This window comes from Ascidia mentula, chromosome 4 (assembly GCF_947561715.1).
Source record: "Ascidia mentula chromosome 4, kaAscMent1.1, whole genome shotgun sequence".
Classification (NCBI taxonomy): Eukaryota; Metazoa; Chordata; class Ascidiacea; order Phlebobranchia; family Ascidiidae; genus Ascidia; species Ascidia mentula.
Genome location: NC_138569.1, coordinates 11,216,487 through 11,230,313, shown reverse-complemented (window position 1 = coordinate 11,230,313; position 13,827 = coordinate 11,216,487). Strand labels below are relative to the sequence as shown.

Genomic DNA, 13,827 nt, shown 5'->3' with positions numbered 1-13,827 from the left:
CACACGGGCGGCGTGAATAAATGTTGAGTTACTGGTATGCAGTACTAAGAACAGACCAACGCTATTGTTATCTGCAAAAGTCCATGAATTGAATTACTATAATAACTTAATTAAGCCTAATGTATCGCAGAAGATTGGACGATTTTCCTACTCACATGTAATTGTCAATTTTTTTTTGCCGTACATGCTGGTGGCAAAAGTGGTTCAAAGTCGTTGGTGCCAGTATAAGTCGTTTAATTTCAAACCGCAAACAATTATTTGGAGAGAAATTTTTATTTCGAGTCTTTATCAAACAACAGTATTTAACTGGAACGGTTACATAGTGTTAAAAACTTAATGGCATCATCGTTCGGGATCCCCACCCCAAATAAATTTGTCTGTTTAAATAACTGAATAAACGCAACTACAATAAATTATAGGACAAAATCCATGCAAAAACCACCCAACACTTGCTTTAACGTTCGATGAGAAAGCGCGTTAAATTTACCATTGTTCCAAACATGGAGCATTGTTACCGAACACGTGTCATTGTTACGAAACAAGTACCATTTTTCGTTCAATCGGACGTTAAAAGAGACATAACACCCAACCACATGCAAGGTTTTTAATTGTTTTGTCGTTATTTCAACTTGTATTCTAAACTTATGTAAGCACAACAATCCTGTAATCGAAATAAGCCTGGTCTTTCTCATGCGTTAGTTACCAGATACGACATTTTTGCGACAAGCACGACAATTTTTCTCAAGATGTTCGACACGCAATAAACAATCGACGCCCTGGTTACATTTTATGCGTTTGGCCGCATGTGCGGATGAAACTTTCGTGCCATAGAAAAGTGCGGATAGTCTTTAGAAAGGTTGAAAAGCACTGAAACGAACAGAACCAGAGGAAAAAAATGTACACTGTCAACGATCAAAGTTAGCAGCGAGCCTTCAGAACGTGCTTTTGATCGTTTTTTTTTGGGGACCCACGATGGTGCTGATTTGCTGGTCTCAATGCACCTAAATATATATCTCCCTAATCGAAAATATTCCTTTCCATGCATTTGACCACTTTCTTTCGATAAAAAGTGAAGCACGTGAGCCATTTTGTGCACTGCGGTGTTGAAAAATTCATCTTCTGCACCGGTCGTGTTGGTAAATATTACAATAAAAATAGCATTTACTGCGCTTTCGCAGACAGCAACACCGCAAACCGTTTTTTTGCACCTTTTTTTGTCCGGCATACACTCGTTGAATTCTTTCACGGTCATACATCCTATGGCATCATTGGGTTCAGGCAGTTCCCATTTTTTAGCAATAACACTGCATAGAAATGCATAAATTTGTTGAGCCTCAGTGGTGTGCTAGTTGAATTTGCTTGCGTTTTTCAACTTTGCAAACATTTCCTTTATTGGCCTGCACTTCTTTTCCATTTGTTTTCGTACGCATGTACATTTTTTGCATGTCCATGCGGGGTCTTCAAAATTACCTATTTCGGAGAAGCTGTTGTACCATCGACTACACAGAGAGCATTCTGCCATTGGTTTTCCATTATCTGGCATTCGGCAATAACAATACATTTGGCTTTCCCATTAAAACAGATTTTTTTTCGAAATTTTTTTCTCCTTTATGTATTATTTTAAAAAATGATGAAATATTGCCTTTCTCAAAGCTCTCTACCAATTCCATTCGCATCTTTGATCAAAACATAGCCTGCTTGGGTCCCGTCCCTCGCACAAGGAAACGGCGTATGCGATGGCGTATAAACCAAAGTCATTGCCTCCGTTTTGCTGCTGTACGTTGGCCACATGCGTGACCAAAACACCAGTGGGAGTCTACATAACTCACACATTGATTTTTCCATTTCAAGTGGATAACTTATATTTTTGCCTTTTTTACTTGACGACAATAAACTGTCGTTATTGTGGCATCGCATCGTATCGAATCATCAGTATTTTCGTTGAATAAGTCTGACATTGTTATTCAGTGATTATTTCGAATGTTGAAACCCTTGTTTCTCTGCTACAATGACATCTTTTAATCCGTTAAGATTAGGACACTTTAATAACGTCATTACGGCATTGACAACTTTGTCATCAAGCCAGTCTCCTTTCGTGATGTCGTTTTTTTAATCCAGTATTGATCCAATAAATGTTCATCATTATTAGCTGAACACTGCATAAATAATTTGCTTTCTGTTATTGTTTCTGGTGGCAACATATCTAATATGGGAGAGGTTAATAATACTGTATCACAAAAAGCATTTTTTTTACTGTTGATTTTTTCCTCGTCACCATAACTCGACCGTACTGATCTTCTTGAATCTCATTTTTTGAAAACTTTTGCAAGCTTTCAAGTTTGGCAGCATTTAACGTGTTATTGTATAAGTCCATGTTCGACCGGAAAAGATATGTAAGATTAATAGCTTTCATTTTGTTTAAAAACCGTGTGTCGTGCCTATGGGTGAAATGAAGTTGTTCGTTGGCTTAAGCGTTAACCATTCAACGCAGTTCTTTCACGAAAGTTACTCTGCGTAATATTTCTGCTTCGCCTTTTGCGTTAGTTTCGTGAAAACGGTCAAACAGGCATAATTAACAATTTAACCTGGATAGAGATAGTGTCTTGGGCCACTACCATTTAACTTCAGATTTTCTAACCACGGGAAGGAAATTTGCTAGAGCCTTTTGCCTTTTCTATATTTTCGGTTGTTGCTTCTGCAACCATGCCCTTGTTTGACAAGAACATATCGACTTTTCTTTTATTTCCATGGGCTACAACAATATGGGCCATATCAATAATGCATATGTTGGACTGATATTTCATTGACAGAAGTAAATCCACGTAATCACTTTCGGCCCGCAGAACAAATTTCAAAAAGTAAATGATTCCATCGGGGCAAGTTCCTGAGACCCAACCCTCAGTACAACCCTAAAGCTTACCGAAAACCTTCTTGAACATTTTTGAGTACTTAGAAATAGCGGTTTTAATATTTAAAATAATGTTAAGCTTGATCCCTTTGGGCTGCATCCTATGTTTTGTGCAAAGGTGGCAATTTCTTTAGAGGTCGCGTTTGAAAGCAACTCCAACAGTCTTTCTTCTGTTATTTCTTTGCAGTCTACTTCGACTTCTCCGTTATTTCTGATAACTTTTCTGTGCTCTGCATTGTACAAAAGCGGCTCTTTTCTTGTGTGCTCTCCAATAAATGGTGACCATCCAAACAAAGAAGGTTTGACGTGTAATTGTGGAATTTCATCAGATGAAAATCCTCGCGTAACCATGTTAAGTTCAACTCTGTTCCAAAATGCATCACAATCAACGTAGTCGTTGCTTTCGGTTTCATCCTTTTGGCTTTCTTTTGCATCATCAAGATCGGAAACTTGGCATTTAAAGGCAATTGTTTTTATTCAGATCCATGACTAATGTTGTTGGATGGTGCCCACACAGTACACAAAAATAATTGTAATCGTGGTGACTTAAACTATCAAAATACAAATAAGCATTCAGCACAGTTTGTTTTCTAAGACTGGCTCCAACTTGACCTTCAAGCACATTAACAATGCTTCCGATTGGAATGTGGGTATTTTTGTTCTCTCCATTTAATGGTACGGATTTGGCAATTTTAAGGTAGTTGCACATTTTCAACAATATTTCAGGGTTTGTGTCTAAAACTGCGCTTGCATCGATTTCTTGTCGGAAATACTTTTACACTATCTAAGAAACTTTCGTTTCAGGCTGAAATCTGTCAGTCATGTTAAACTATATTTCGCTTTGTTAAAAGCATCAAATAAGGTGAAAATCGTCGGGGCCACTTGCAACAGAATGGGAAATGATTCCCAGAATCAATTCACAAGGAAACACTTTTAAACAATATCTGCAGTGCGTATGAATTCCTTTCGACAAACAAGTTGACGATACACCCATACACACATCAAACCAACTCTCAGTCTCACTATTTCGCAGTCCTTCATAGTCACAAAATGGTGTTGACCTGAATATTCTCCGTAACAAACAGAAACTTACTTGATTGAAAATCCGGGTGTTTTCAAATTTTTATCAACTACTTAATTTTTTTAACAATAGCTAACCTGCAAAAGTCAAAGACACTGTTCAGTTTTACATAGTGCAAGGTATACTCTAACGTTTAACAAACTTACCTATCGTGGACACAGTGCAAGGTATAGCGTGACTACCTTAACTTTTAACAAACTTACCTATTATGGACATAGTGCAAGGTATAGCGTGACTGCTCTTACGTTTAACAAACTTAATTATCGTGGACATAGTGCAAGGTATAGCGTGACTACTCTTACGTTTAACAAACTTACCTATCATGGACATAGTGCAAGGTATAGCGTGACTACCCTAACAATGAACAAACTTACCTATCATGGACATAGTGCAAGGTATAGCGTGACTACCCTAACAATGAACGAACTTACCTATCATGGACATAGTGCAAGGTATAGCGTGCCTACTCTTACGTTTAACAAACTTATCTATCATGGACATAGTGCAAGGCATAGCGGGACTACCCTAACAATGAACAAACTTGCCTATCATGGACATAGTGCAAGGTATAGCGTGACTACCCTAACGTTTAACAAACTTAATTATCATGGACATAGTGCAAGGTATAGCGTGACTACTCTTACCTTTAACAAACTTAATTATCGTGGATATAGTGCAATGTATAGCGTGACTACCCTAACAATTAACAAACTTTCCTATCATGGACATAGTGCAAGGTATAGCGTGACTACTCTTACGTTTAACAAACTTAATTATCGTGGACATAGTGCAAGGTATAGCGTGACTACTCTTACGTTTAACAAACTTACCTATCATGGACATAGTGCAAGGTAGAGCGTGACTACCCTAACAATGAACGAACTTACCTATCATGGACATAGTGCAAGGTATAGCGTGACTACCCTAACAATGAACGAACTTACCTATCATGGACATAGTGCAAGGTATAGCGTGACTACTCTTACGTTTAACAAACTTATCTATCATGGACATAGTGCAAGGCATAGCGGGACTACCCTAACAATGAACAAACTTACCTATCATGGACATAGTGCAAGGTATAGCGTGACTACCCTAACGTTTAACAAACTTAATTATCATGGACATAGTGCAAGGTATAGCGTGACTACTCTTGCCTTTAACAAACTTAATTATCGTGGACATAGTGCAATGTATAGCGTGACTACCCTAACAATTAACAAACTTTCCTATCATGAACATAGTGCAAGGTATAGCGTGACTACTCTTACGTTTAACAAAGTTACCTATCGTTGATATAGTGCAAGGTATAGCGTGACTACCCTAACAATTAACAAACTTACCTATTATGGACATAGTTGAAGGTATACGGTAAATGATTTCAATGACCCCCCTAGGATGAAAATATATACAATCCCTGTTTGCCGCTGCAGTGTTGTGTTTAGGTAAACAATTTTGCCCAGAATACTGATCTTGGACGCCTACCTATGTTGGCCGTAACGTTATAGCCCTACATGACACAGAGAGAGAAACTTTGGGCTGGCGAAAAGAAAAAAATCTGCGTCCTCACTCACGCCCGGCGTATTTTCGCTGCCAGTTATCACACTTGGTCCTTTGTTTTGTATGGCATTCAAAAACGCGAGAATTGTGCTGTTTATTACCGAAGACGGTCGTGGTGAATGGTGTTAATCTCGAGAAAGTACAAAATGCCAAAGAACAACTGGAATATGTTTGTCTGGTTTTGCACAACTCCTGCAATTACCACATTCACAAGGCCCTGTTTAAAAACTTTTGCCTGCATCTACAAAGAAACAATTACACCAAATGAAACCGTTTTTTTGTGGAATAGATTAAAACACAAATGAACAAGCAATACGATAAATGAAATGAAAATTTACTGATTTGGTATCCATGTGTAACATACGTCACAGAAACCAGTGCTTGAATTGCGTAATGTTTTGCGTGCAGCTTTGCACATGTACTGCATATAATCCCATACTGCGACCTATATGATAAACTCATCGAATGTTCTCGAGTAAAGCGAGTCATTCAATATCCTGTTTACCATTCAAAATGTTATCACAAGATACAAACTCTTGCATTAAACTAACCATTTCAATGAGTCCCAGATAATACAAGACACACATGAATCACCTATACCCGGTTCACACACATAACACAACTTCAATGTGTGCTGGCTGACAATATCCTGTATTTTGTGTTCTTGTATTATATTACTTCGAGTGGTTCGTGTTATCACGTGACATTATTGACTAATCAGCTCTCAGTATGGAGAGCTTTAAAAAGCCCAGTTTAGACCGGTAAATTCATTCTATTTGATTCCATTCGATTCTACTTGTTCTATCGTATTACTATTCAATTTGTTCAGTTTGTCGTGTCAGTCTCTGTTCTATGACTATATGCTTGCTTGTGCACTACTTTTATAAGAGACTGACTGTTAAACAACTTTATTCGCACGAGCTTTCGCGAGATTGATCTACAACGGTTTGCTGGTGAGGTTCAAACCTTACACATGGCAGATATTATAATCATTATGTTTACTACTACTTTAACCACTGGAATAGATTGTCAATATTGTGAACTGTTTTTTTTCATGTTATTGAATTTATTGGGTTTCTTTTTAAATTTTTCTGAACAATGCTGCTGATTTTTATCAACGAGTGCTGAATAAACACAGAAAAGTGTATCGGCACAACATTGAAGAGAACCCGGCACAATGGTTTCGAGGCCTGTTGGGTAATACCATTCTTTATTTAATGTTTCGAGGTATTAGTAGGTATTAATATTGTAAAGTTCAGCAAATGAACTATTTCATGCATTTAGAAAATCACGTCACTACCTTGTAAGATTGCCGAGTTACCCGCGTCCACAGTTTTGAAAACTGGCGGTTTTTTTGTTTACTTATTTACTTGGAGAAGGAGGACTAGGATTTCTTTACTAATGTTTTGCAACAACCCTGTTTAATATGGGGAACCTTCAGCTGGGTGATGTTATGTGTCCAATTTGTTTGGAAATTTTTATTGAACCAATCACATTATGCTGCAAACATGAATTGTGTAAAAAGTGCTTCGAAGAACATTTTTCGAAAGCAGATTTTAAGTGCCCATTGTGCAAAACAAGGTAACTTTGGTACATGTGTGTGTTGCAAACATACAAAAACGTCCGTGCAATTATTGACCGCTGAAAAAAATCCTCCACAAATTACAAATATTTCAATCTAGTAATTGAGTAGCATATATAGCAGCTGCATAGGTGCCTAGTTTTCATTTTTTAGGGGGGCGGCTATGTTATGACGTCATAATTTGTTACTATGACGCCATCAAGGATTGAAAAACTGTGTTTAAATTTCAATGCATGAGGCATATTAGCCAAAAGGGCGGCGTTAACGATAAACACACAAGATCGGTCTACGACACAAGCAATAAGTACCTTTACATGTTGGCATAGTATACTGCAAGACTGACGTTGCAACAAGCGATGTCAGCTACGCAAGCGAAACTAGGATTTTGTGTGCAAACACATTGTTTTTAGGACTTTTTTCTTCGAATGTTACAAATGCGACGAGTTACAAGGTGCGGACAGACGCGCGCAATAGCCACTTGTTTTTTTTGAAAAACCTGGGGGGGGGGTCGCACCAATCCTGCATTTTACATGTGAATATACCAGATTGAAAAATTGTCGCAATATAAATTAGCTAATACATTAACATACGGAAAAACATTGTGATCGTCCGCGCAATTAACAATTGCCGAAAAAAAGGAATACATTTGTTCCTTCACGCAAAATCTGCACAAAAAAAGTTCCAACAAAATTGTAAACTTTTAAATCTGACGTAAAGTTCCGATTGGCACCAAACCAAATTTAAAAGTTGTTGTTGTATGAAAGTTTGTATCATCGAAATCTCCTGTTGTATAGTTTTAGTAAGTGCTGCTTTAAAATGTATTCTGTGTTACTGTAAGACCAATAAACTTGTATTTTTGTTAACAGGTTAAGCACATGGGCTCGAAAACAAGCAAAAACCGGCAATATGGTTAATGTTGAAAAGTGGAAACAAATTCAAAAACAATTTGCTTCATTATTAGAAAAAAGAAAATGCGGACAAGACACAATTTACGAAAGTATTATTTCTTTTAAATGAAAAATTATGTATAAGAATTTATTAAGCTAGTGGAGTGGTAATTTAAGGGGTGCCATGGGCTTTTCTTCCTATGGCAATTTTTTATCATCCTGTGATGTTATATTAAGGTCACTAACTTTTATTGTGAATTTAACCCCCAATGCTTTTATTTGTGACGTTCCACACAATGTTATGGAACTTATACTGGTTGGTGATTGAAGTCAGTTTGTGTAAACAAGATTTTATTGCACTATAAAATTGGACTATAACTACATTTCTATTTTAGCTTTCCTTGCAGCATGCATTCCAAAAACACCATTGGGCCAAATGGAATGTTATGCAAAAATTAAATTAAATTTTTTACGGAAGTTTCAGTTAAAAAACTTATTGCAAATAAAATTAGAATTGTGTACATTTTGCTCTAATTCTTCAAATTACTCAACCATTGGGCCATAAATGGGTTGAGGACCACTAAGCTAGTTGTATAAAATGACTAGATTTGTTTATCTGAGAATGAGTGGAATTTTTTTTTGTGGATAAAATGTAAGTTACATAGTGATACTTGAAATCGTGTCCAAAAAATAGGTTTCAGTTCTTACTCCAACAGGGTTTGAAACTGTCTAGTAAGTTTCATGAGGACAAATCCTTGTTTTTGCTTTGTACAAGATTTGATGTAAAAAGGTTCTTTAAGTAAAACGTTTTTTAAGGTTAACTACACATTTTTGTGCATTTTGTGCTTTAATATTAAAGTCCATACATTGGTAAATTATATAGAATTACTGATATAAATCATTACAGTCCAAAATTTTTAGGTTTAAGACCAGCTTCAGTCAAAGTTTCTGAACCAGGGGAAATAAAAAGTGAATACTTAAGGTTCAAGGAAGAATGGGACTGTTCAAGAAAAGCAGAAGACCAAATGCAAGAACGTGCATCTGTCACCTATATCAAAGAAATATTAAAAAATGAAACTGAAAAGGAGCTGGAGCAAAAAATGTTACAGTTGCAACAGGATGCAGAGTTTGCAAGTCAACTTAACAAAAAAATAGTAAGTTTTTTACCTTATGTTGAATAAACTCATTTGTAATTTTATATGCTTATGCGCATCTCTGTGTGTTACTGCACTGAACATGAAAATTGTATTTTCACTGTATGTGCTGATCAACAAAACTATGACAGCTTCAGGAGTCACCAACATATTAGTTGCTATGTCCTCCTATTACATATTATAAGGCTTTGGTAGTTGTTATTATATTCGGTGCAGTAAGTCTATGAATCGAAAACATGGGTGCACACAAACACGGTGCAAAAGGGGTGCTCTAAAAAAAATTGTGTTGATACAATCTTCTGGTATGTGAGTCCTGCATGTGCAGGTTTTGGCATCGTGGATCACATGAAAGCGCCCACAAGTACACCTGGTGTGTAGGCGGTGACATTGTTTATTTTTTTCGGGCAGCGGGTGCCTTGGTATGATTTCTTTGTTGTCCATTGACTGCATTTTTATTTGTGGAACAGGAAATTACACTTACAGCTGAGGGCAGTCATCTCTGCTGGAATCATCTTGTGGCAGCAATTGGTTTGTTGCTTCTTGGGCAAGGGACTTTTCTTTCTTCCCTGTAAAGTAAAGGATTGCAAGGGATGGGAATGGAGGTGAAGAAAAACTGTTGGTTTGTGGATGGAGTGCGTCCAGTGGTTGGTGGAGGGAAGGTTGGTTGGACCTGTGTTTGAATGTTATGTAGGTTGGCTCAATAGTTTTGTGCCTGAGGTTTGGTATGGAGTAAGTGTCGTTCAATTGAATTAAATTAAGCTCAAGATCGCCATATGCTGGTGATGAGCCAATGTTTGGATTTATGCCTCGGTTGGGGGAAGAGTCACTATCTTGGATAGTTGAGAGTCTTTAGTGCGAATGTCGCCAAACCGCCACGTACACGAAGCTAAAGACAAGAACATTTGTACAGGTTGCATTCAAAATCAAGGTGAGCTTCCACGAATGTCCGAAATATGTGTTTTGGATCTTTTTCCAGACCAGAAATGTGCTATCGTAAACACGATAAACGTTGCTGTCTGGGCACACAAAAAAGTAACACGACATGTGCAATTAATGGAACGAACGCTTTGTTGACGTAATGGCTGACATCGAGATACACAAAAACGTGGAATTGACATACGGAGTCCATTAGCCTCTTGGAAAGTATGTAGGAACCATTTTTTAACAGGCATTCCCAAAACTGTATTTACCGCGGCCTTTTTTTTTTCTGGGGGATTTTCACAAATAATTTTATGGGTACATTTATTTAGCCACCAAAACAAAAGTGTTTATCAAAATGGAGGTGTGGACCACTTGGACCCTCACCCCCTGGATATATACATTTTGTAGTGTTATAATTCAGACTAACAAGCCTGGCTTATTTATCTATCGAATCATTGGTATGTTCATGCAACATGTTTTACTCAAAAACGATAAAAGGACCCATATCAGTATAAAATCCCAAAGATCAAGTTCTAAGGCTATCAGCATTAATACACATACCGAGTGATTTGCTTTTTTGTCCACAACAATGCTTGTGGTGTGTGACCCACGAAGATCTACTGGTACTATTCAAAGAGAAAAAAATTGATTGCAGCTGCATCGGACAAGACACAGCAAGGATCTGAGGAGCCTCCAGGAGGATCTTATGTCCTATAGGATAGCAAAAACAGTCCCAACTTTCCTGTGACAATATTTTTTGCCATGGCGTAGAAAAGGGTTGGGGCCGACATTAAATTGCAAATTGGATGAGGTTTTTGTGGTTAATTTTTTTTGCAAAACCAACTTGGCTGGTCTAACATAAAATCACAAATTAAGGTATACTTATGTGATTCAATTTTGAGCTACATCCCCTTGAACATTTTGATCCTTTTCCAACTAACTTTTTCACAGCACCAAATGACTAGCTGACTGAGAAGGGCAAAAAACTAAAACTGCACCAAACACGCTGAAAATCGCCCTGGCAAGAGCACGTGCCTTTCCACTCATTCAACTATAAATTTGACTCCAATGCACCACCGGTTGCCTTGTGACATAACTGAGTTTCTCTGTGACAGAGACGGGCATTCCCTGTGGGTGAAACTTTTTATAGAAATACTGATATGCGGTCTTTATATATATTCCAAAGTGTAAAAGCAGAAAGCTGTAAAAGTATTTCTGGCTCTCAGCAATTGCTATTGTTTGGTCAGTGTGCGCCAATTTTCCTTATAAGTTGGTCTTCATAGATAGCAACAGCACAAGTGATTTTTTCACTTCGTTATATTTTTGTATCATTTTTTGGTATTGACAATCAGCGAGTAGCATTTGTGATGTGCAACATGTTGTAGCAGCTTTGTCATATAAAATAAATTCTGCAGAACAGAAAGGTTCAGGGTGATGAAAGAGTTGTTTGAGAGAAAAGTTTAAACTTGAATTTCTAGAATTGATACTATTGAACAGTACATCCACTGGACAGGAATTATTTTCCTGGAGATATGTTTTGAGAAATGTAGCTTCCATGAACTAAACTTGTTTCATTGGCCACAGATGGTGCACCAGCAATGAAATCTTGCAATAGTTGCTCTAAAGCAGGAATCTATTTTATCAGCATACAATGCATTTTACATAAAGAAGCCCACTGCCACAAAAGTTTTCAAATATAAGTGAAGTGATGGATGGATGTAGTGATAAAAACAACCAACTTTATACATTTTCAGTGACTGCATTGGGCAGTTCACCATGTTTCTTGCAGATATGGACTCATAATGTTGAAAACTTTTTCATCATGCTAATGTACGATGGTTGAGTCATGATAGTATTTTCAAACCCTGTTTTTGGCTCTGAAATATTTTTTTATGGATTGAAAACAGGTAGTTCCACTGTAGTTTGAATCTAATTTTGTATGCAAATTCGCTTTTTTAGCAGATTTTATGCATCACTTAAATAAATTAAAGATGAAAACAGATTACCACCATGTATGTGAAATCGCCTAAAGTTCAACTGCGTTGATGGATGAAGCAGTTTGGGCTTAAAGCAATTTGGTCTATTTTTTCACTCTAAATTTCTGTAAATATTACACAGATTGGATGTTCTTTTTGGAGTCGGTGTAGGAGAACCAGAATTTTTACAAATTTCTTTTAAAGAAAAGTTTCCAAAGCTGCTGTCTGCTACTGCAAGAATTTATGCAAGATCAAGACTCACTGATTGACATTTGCAAGCAACTTTGCAATTGGCATTTTCTTCTAAGTTTGAGACTAATATTAAAAAAAAAATATAGTGAGCTGCAGATAAGGCCATTCTTTTGACCTGATAGAATGACCCTGTCTGCCTCTCGCTATAAAACCTTTTGAGTTTATATTTGACCTTTTTGAGCTTTTATATTAAAATATTGTTGGTGGTAAACATTGTGTTTAACATCACTGGTACCTTATATTTTGCCAAACAATTACAGCTCTTTAATATACTTTTGATTCATTGCAGAATCAACAATTCAAAGCACCGACCACATCAAGCAAAAATGAATTACGCTCTTCAAGCAAAAAACGAAGTAAGTAGTAAACCCAAAAGTGTCCCTCTTTGCATTATGTTTGTTAATCAAAAATTGCACAACTGCATTTTTGGGCTGTTTTACTTCAATTTTTTTACAATTTTATTTAAACTTGTATATGCAGTTAAATTTTACTTTGTGCTCAAAAACTGGTAAATCTTTGTTTGTAGTTCGGAAGCCATATACATTACATCGATACTTCTCACAAATACAAAAGCGTTGAAAAAAGAAGGTGAATGTTGCTAGTTTGTGGTTCCTTGTAATCTTTACAAATAGTTTTCTTAGCTGGTATTATGGAGCTATCAGAACAAGCAAGGCCTGTGACATAATCCTGGTTAAATTATATGCCTTTGTATGTGATAAGCTCATTTCTGTTCTTTACTATCAGTTTATCGGCTATTTTTTCTTCGTTTGTGAATTGAAAACATATTTTAGTTGTAGTGAAAACATGTCTTGTTACAGAATGCAACAAACTGAGTTCATTGACCTGCCAACAACTGGTGCACACAACACTTTTTCATTTCCCTGAATTTGTTCTTTTCTTGTTTTGTTTTTTTGTAATTAATAAACATCTTTCAAAGAAAATATGCCGTTATCGTGCCACTTACAAAGTAGAGATAATATTATTCTACACATTTGAATAACTTGTGGCCCGGTCTGTTGTATTATTATATCTGGCCCAATACAAAGTTTTTAAATCTGGGGCAAACATTGAAGAAGGTGTTTGTAAATGAGACCAATGTCCCAAAGAGGAAAACGATCTCATTATTTGGTTTTAGTCGTCATGATCTTTGCCGTTATGCAATGCATCAGGTACTGACATGGTAACGTGGGCGAATAAATTAGTATACTTATTATCATGGAGTTTACACTTCCAAATAATCGTTTATAGCCTTGTTTTAAAACCTAATATTGCGAGTAGCCTTACTGGGTATACTTATATCACATTTACGGGTGTTTGTTGAATTTCGCAATTTATTTTCACAGCGTTTGCCCGCAATCAAACTCGTCGCTATTTGGGCAGGTAGTTGTATTGAATGTAGTGAACTACTTAACCTGAGAATTTTTGTTGCTGTGTGTTGCAATTTAGCTGCATCCGTGTGATGAACACCACTGTAAATTTTGTCGTCGTTTTGGGAAATTATTAATG

The 13,827-nt window shown here is 36.8% G+C and overlaps 1 protein-coding gene across 2 annotated transcripts; it reads left to right on the top strand.

Annotated features, from left to right (window-relative positions):
• Nucleotides 1–6,605: 6,605 nt before the first annotated feature.
• On the top strand, nt 6,606–13,747 carry LOC145897528 (E3 ubiquitin-protein ligase rnf168-like). Of its 2 annotated transcripts, none has more exons than XM_082985855.1 (6): nt 6,606–6,746; nt 7,998–8,128; nt 8,940–9,172; nt 12,611–12,677; nt 12,848–12,909; nt 13,140–13,747. In XM_082985855.1, the coding sequence occupies exons 1-5, from the start codon at nt 6,727–6,729 to the stop codon at nt 12,898–12,900; spliced, it is 504 nt and encodes a 167-aa protein (XP_082841981.1). In that variant the 5' UTR covers nt 6,606–6,726; the 3' UTR covers nt 12,901–12,909; nt 13,140–13,747. The 2 variants fall into 2 exon arrangements, with proteins under 2 accessions (XP_082841981.1, XP_082841980.1); XM_082985854.1 differs by lacking the exon at nt 6,606–6,746 and adding an exon at nt 6,893–7,130.
• Nucleotides 13,748–13,827: the final 80 nt, after the last annotated feature.

Excerpts from the sequence above, each read along its gene's own strand:
- LOC145897528 (XM_082985854.1), top strand. The coding sequence starts at position 6,976 with ATGGGGAACCTTCAGCTGGGTGATGTTATGTGTCCAATTTGTTTGGAA. Across the intron at positions 9,173-12,610 it reads GTCAACTTAACAAAAAAATA|AATCAACAATTCAAAGCACC; the intron begins GTAAGTTTTTTA and ends GATTCATTGCAG. Across the intron at positions 12,678-12,847 it reads CTCTTCAAGCAAAAAACGAA|TTCGGAAGCCATATACATTA; the intron begins GTAAGTAGTAAA and ends CTTTGTTTGTAG.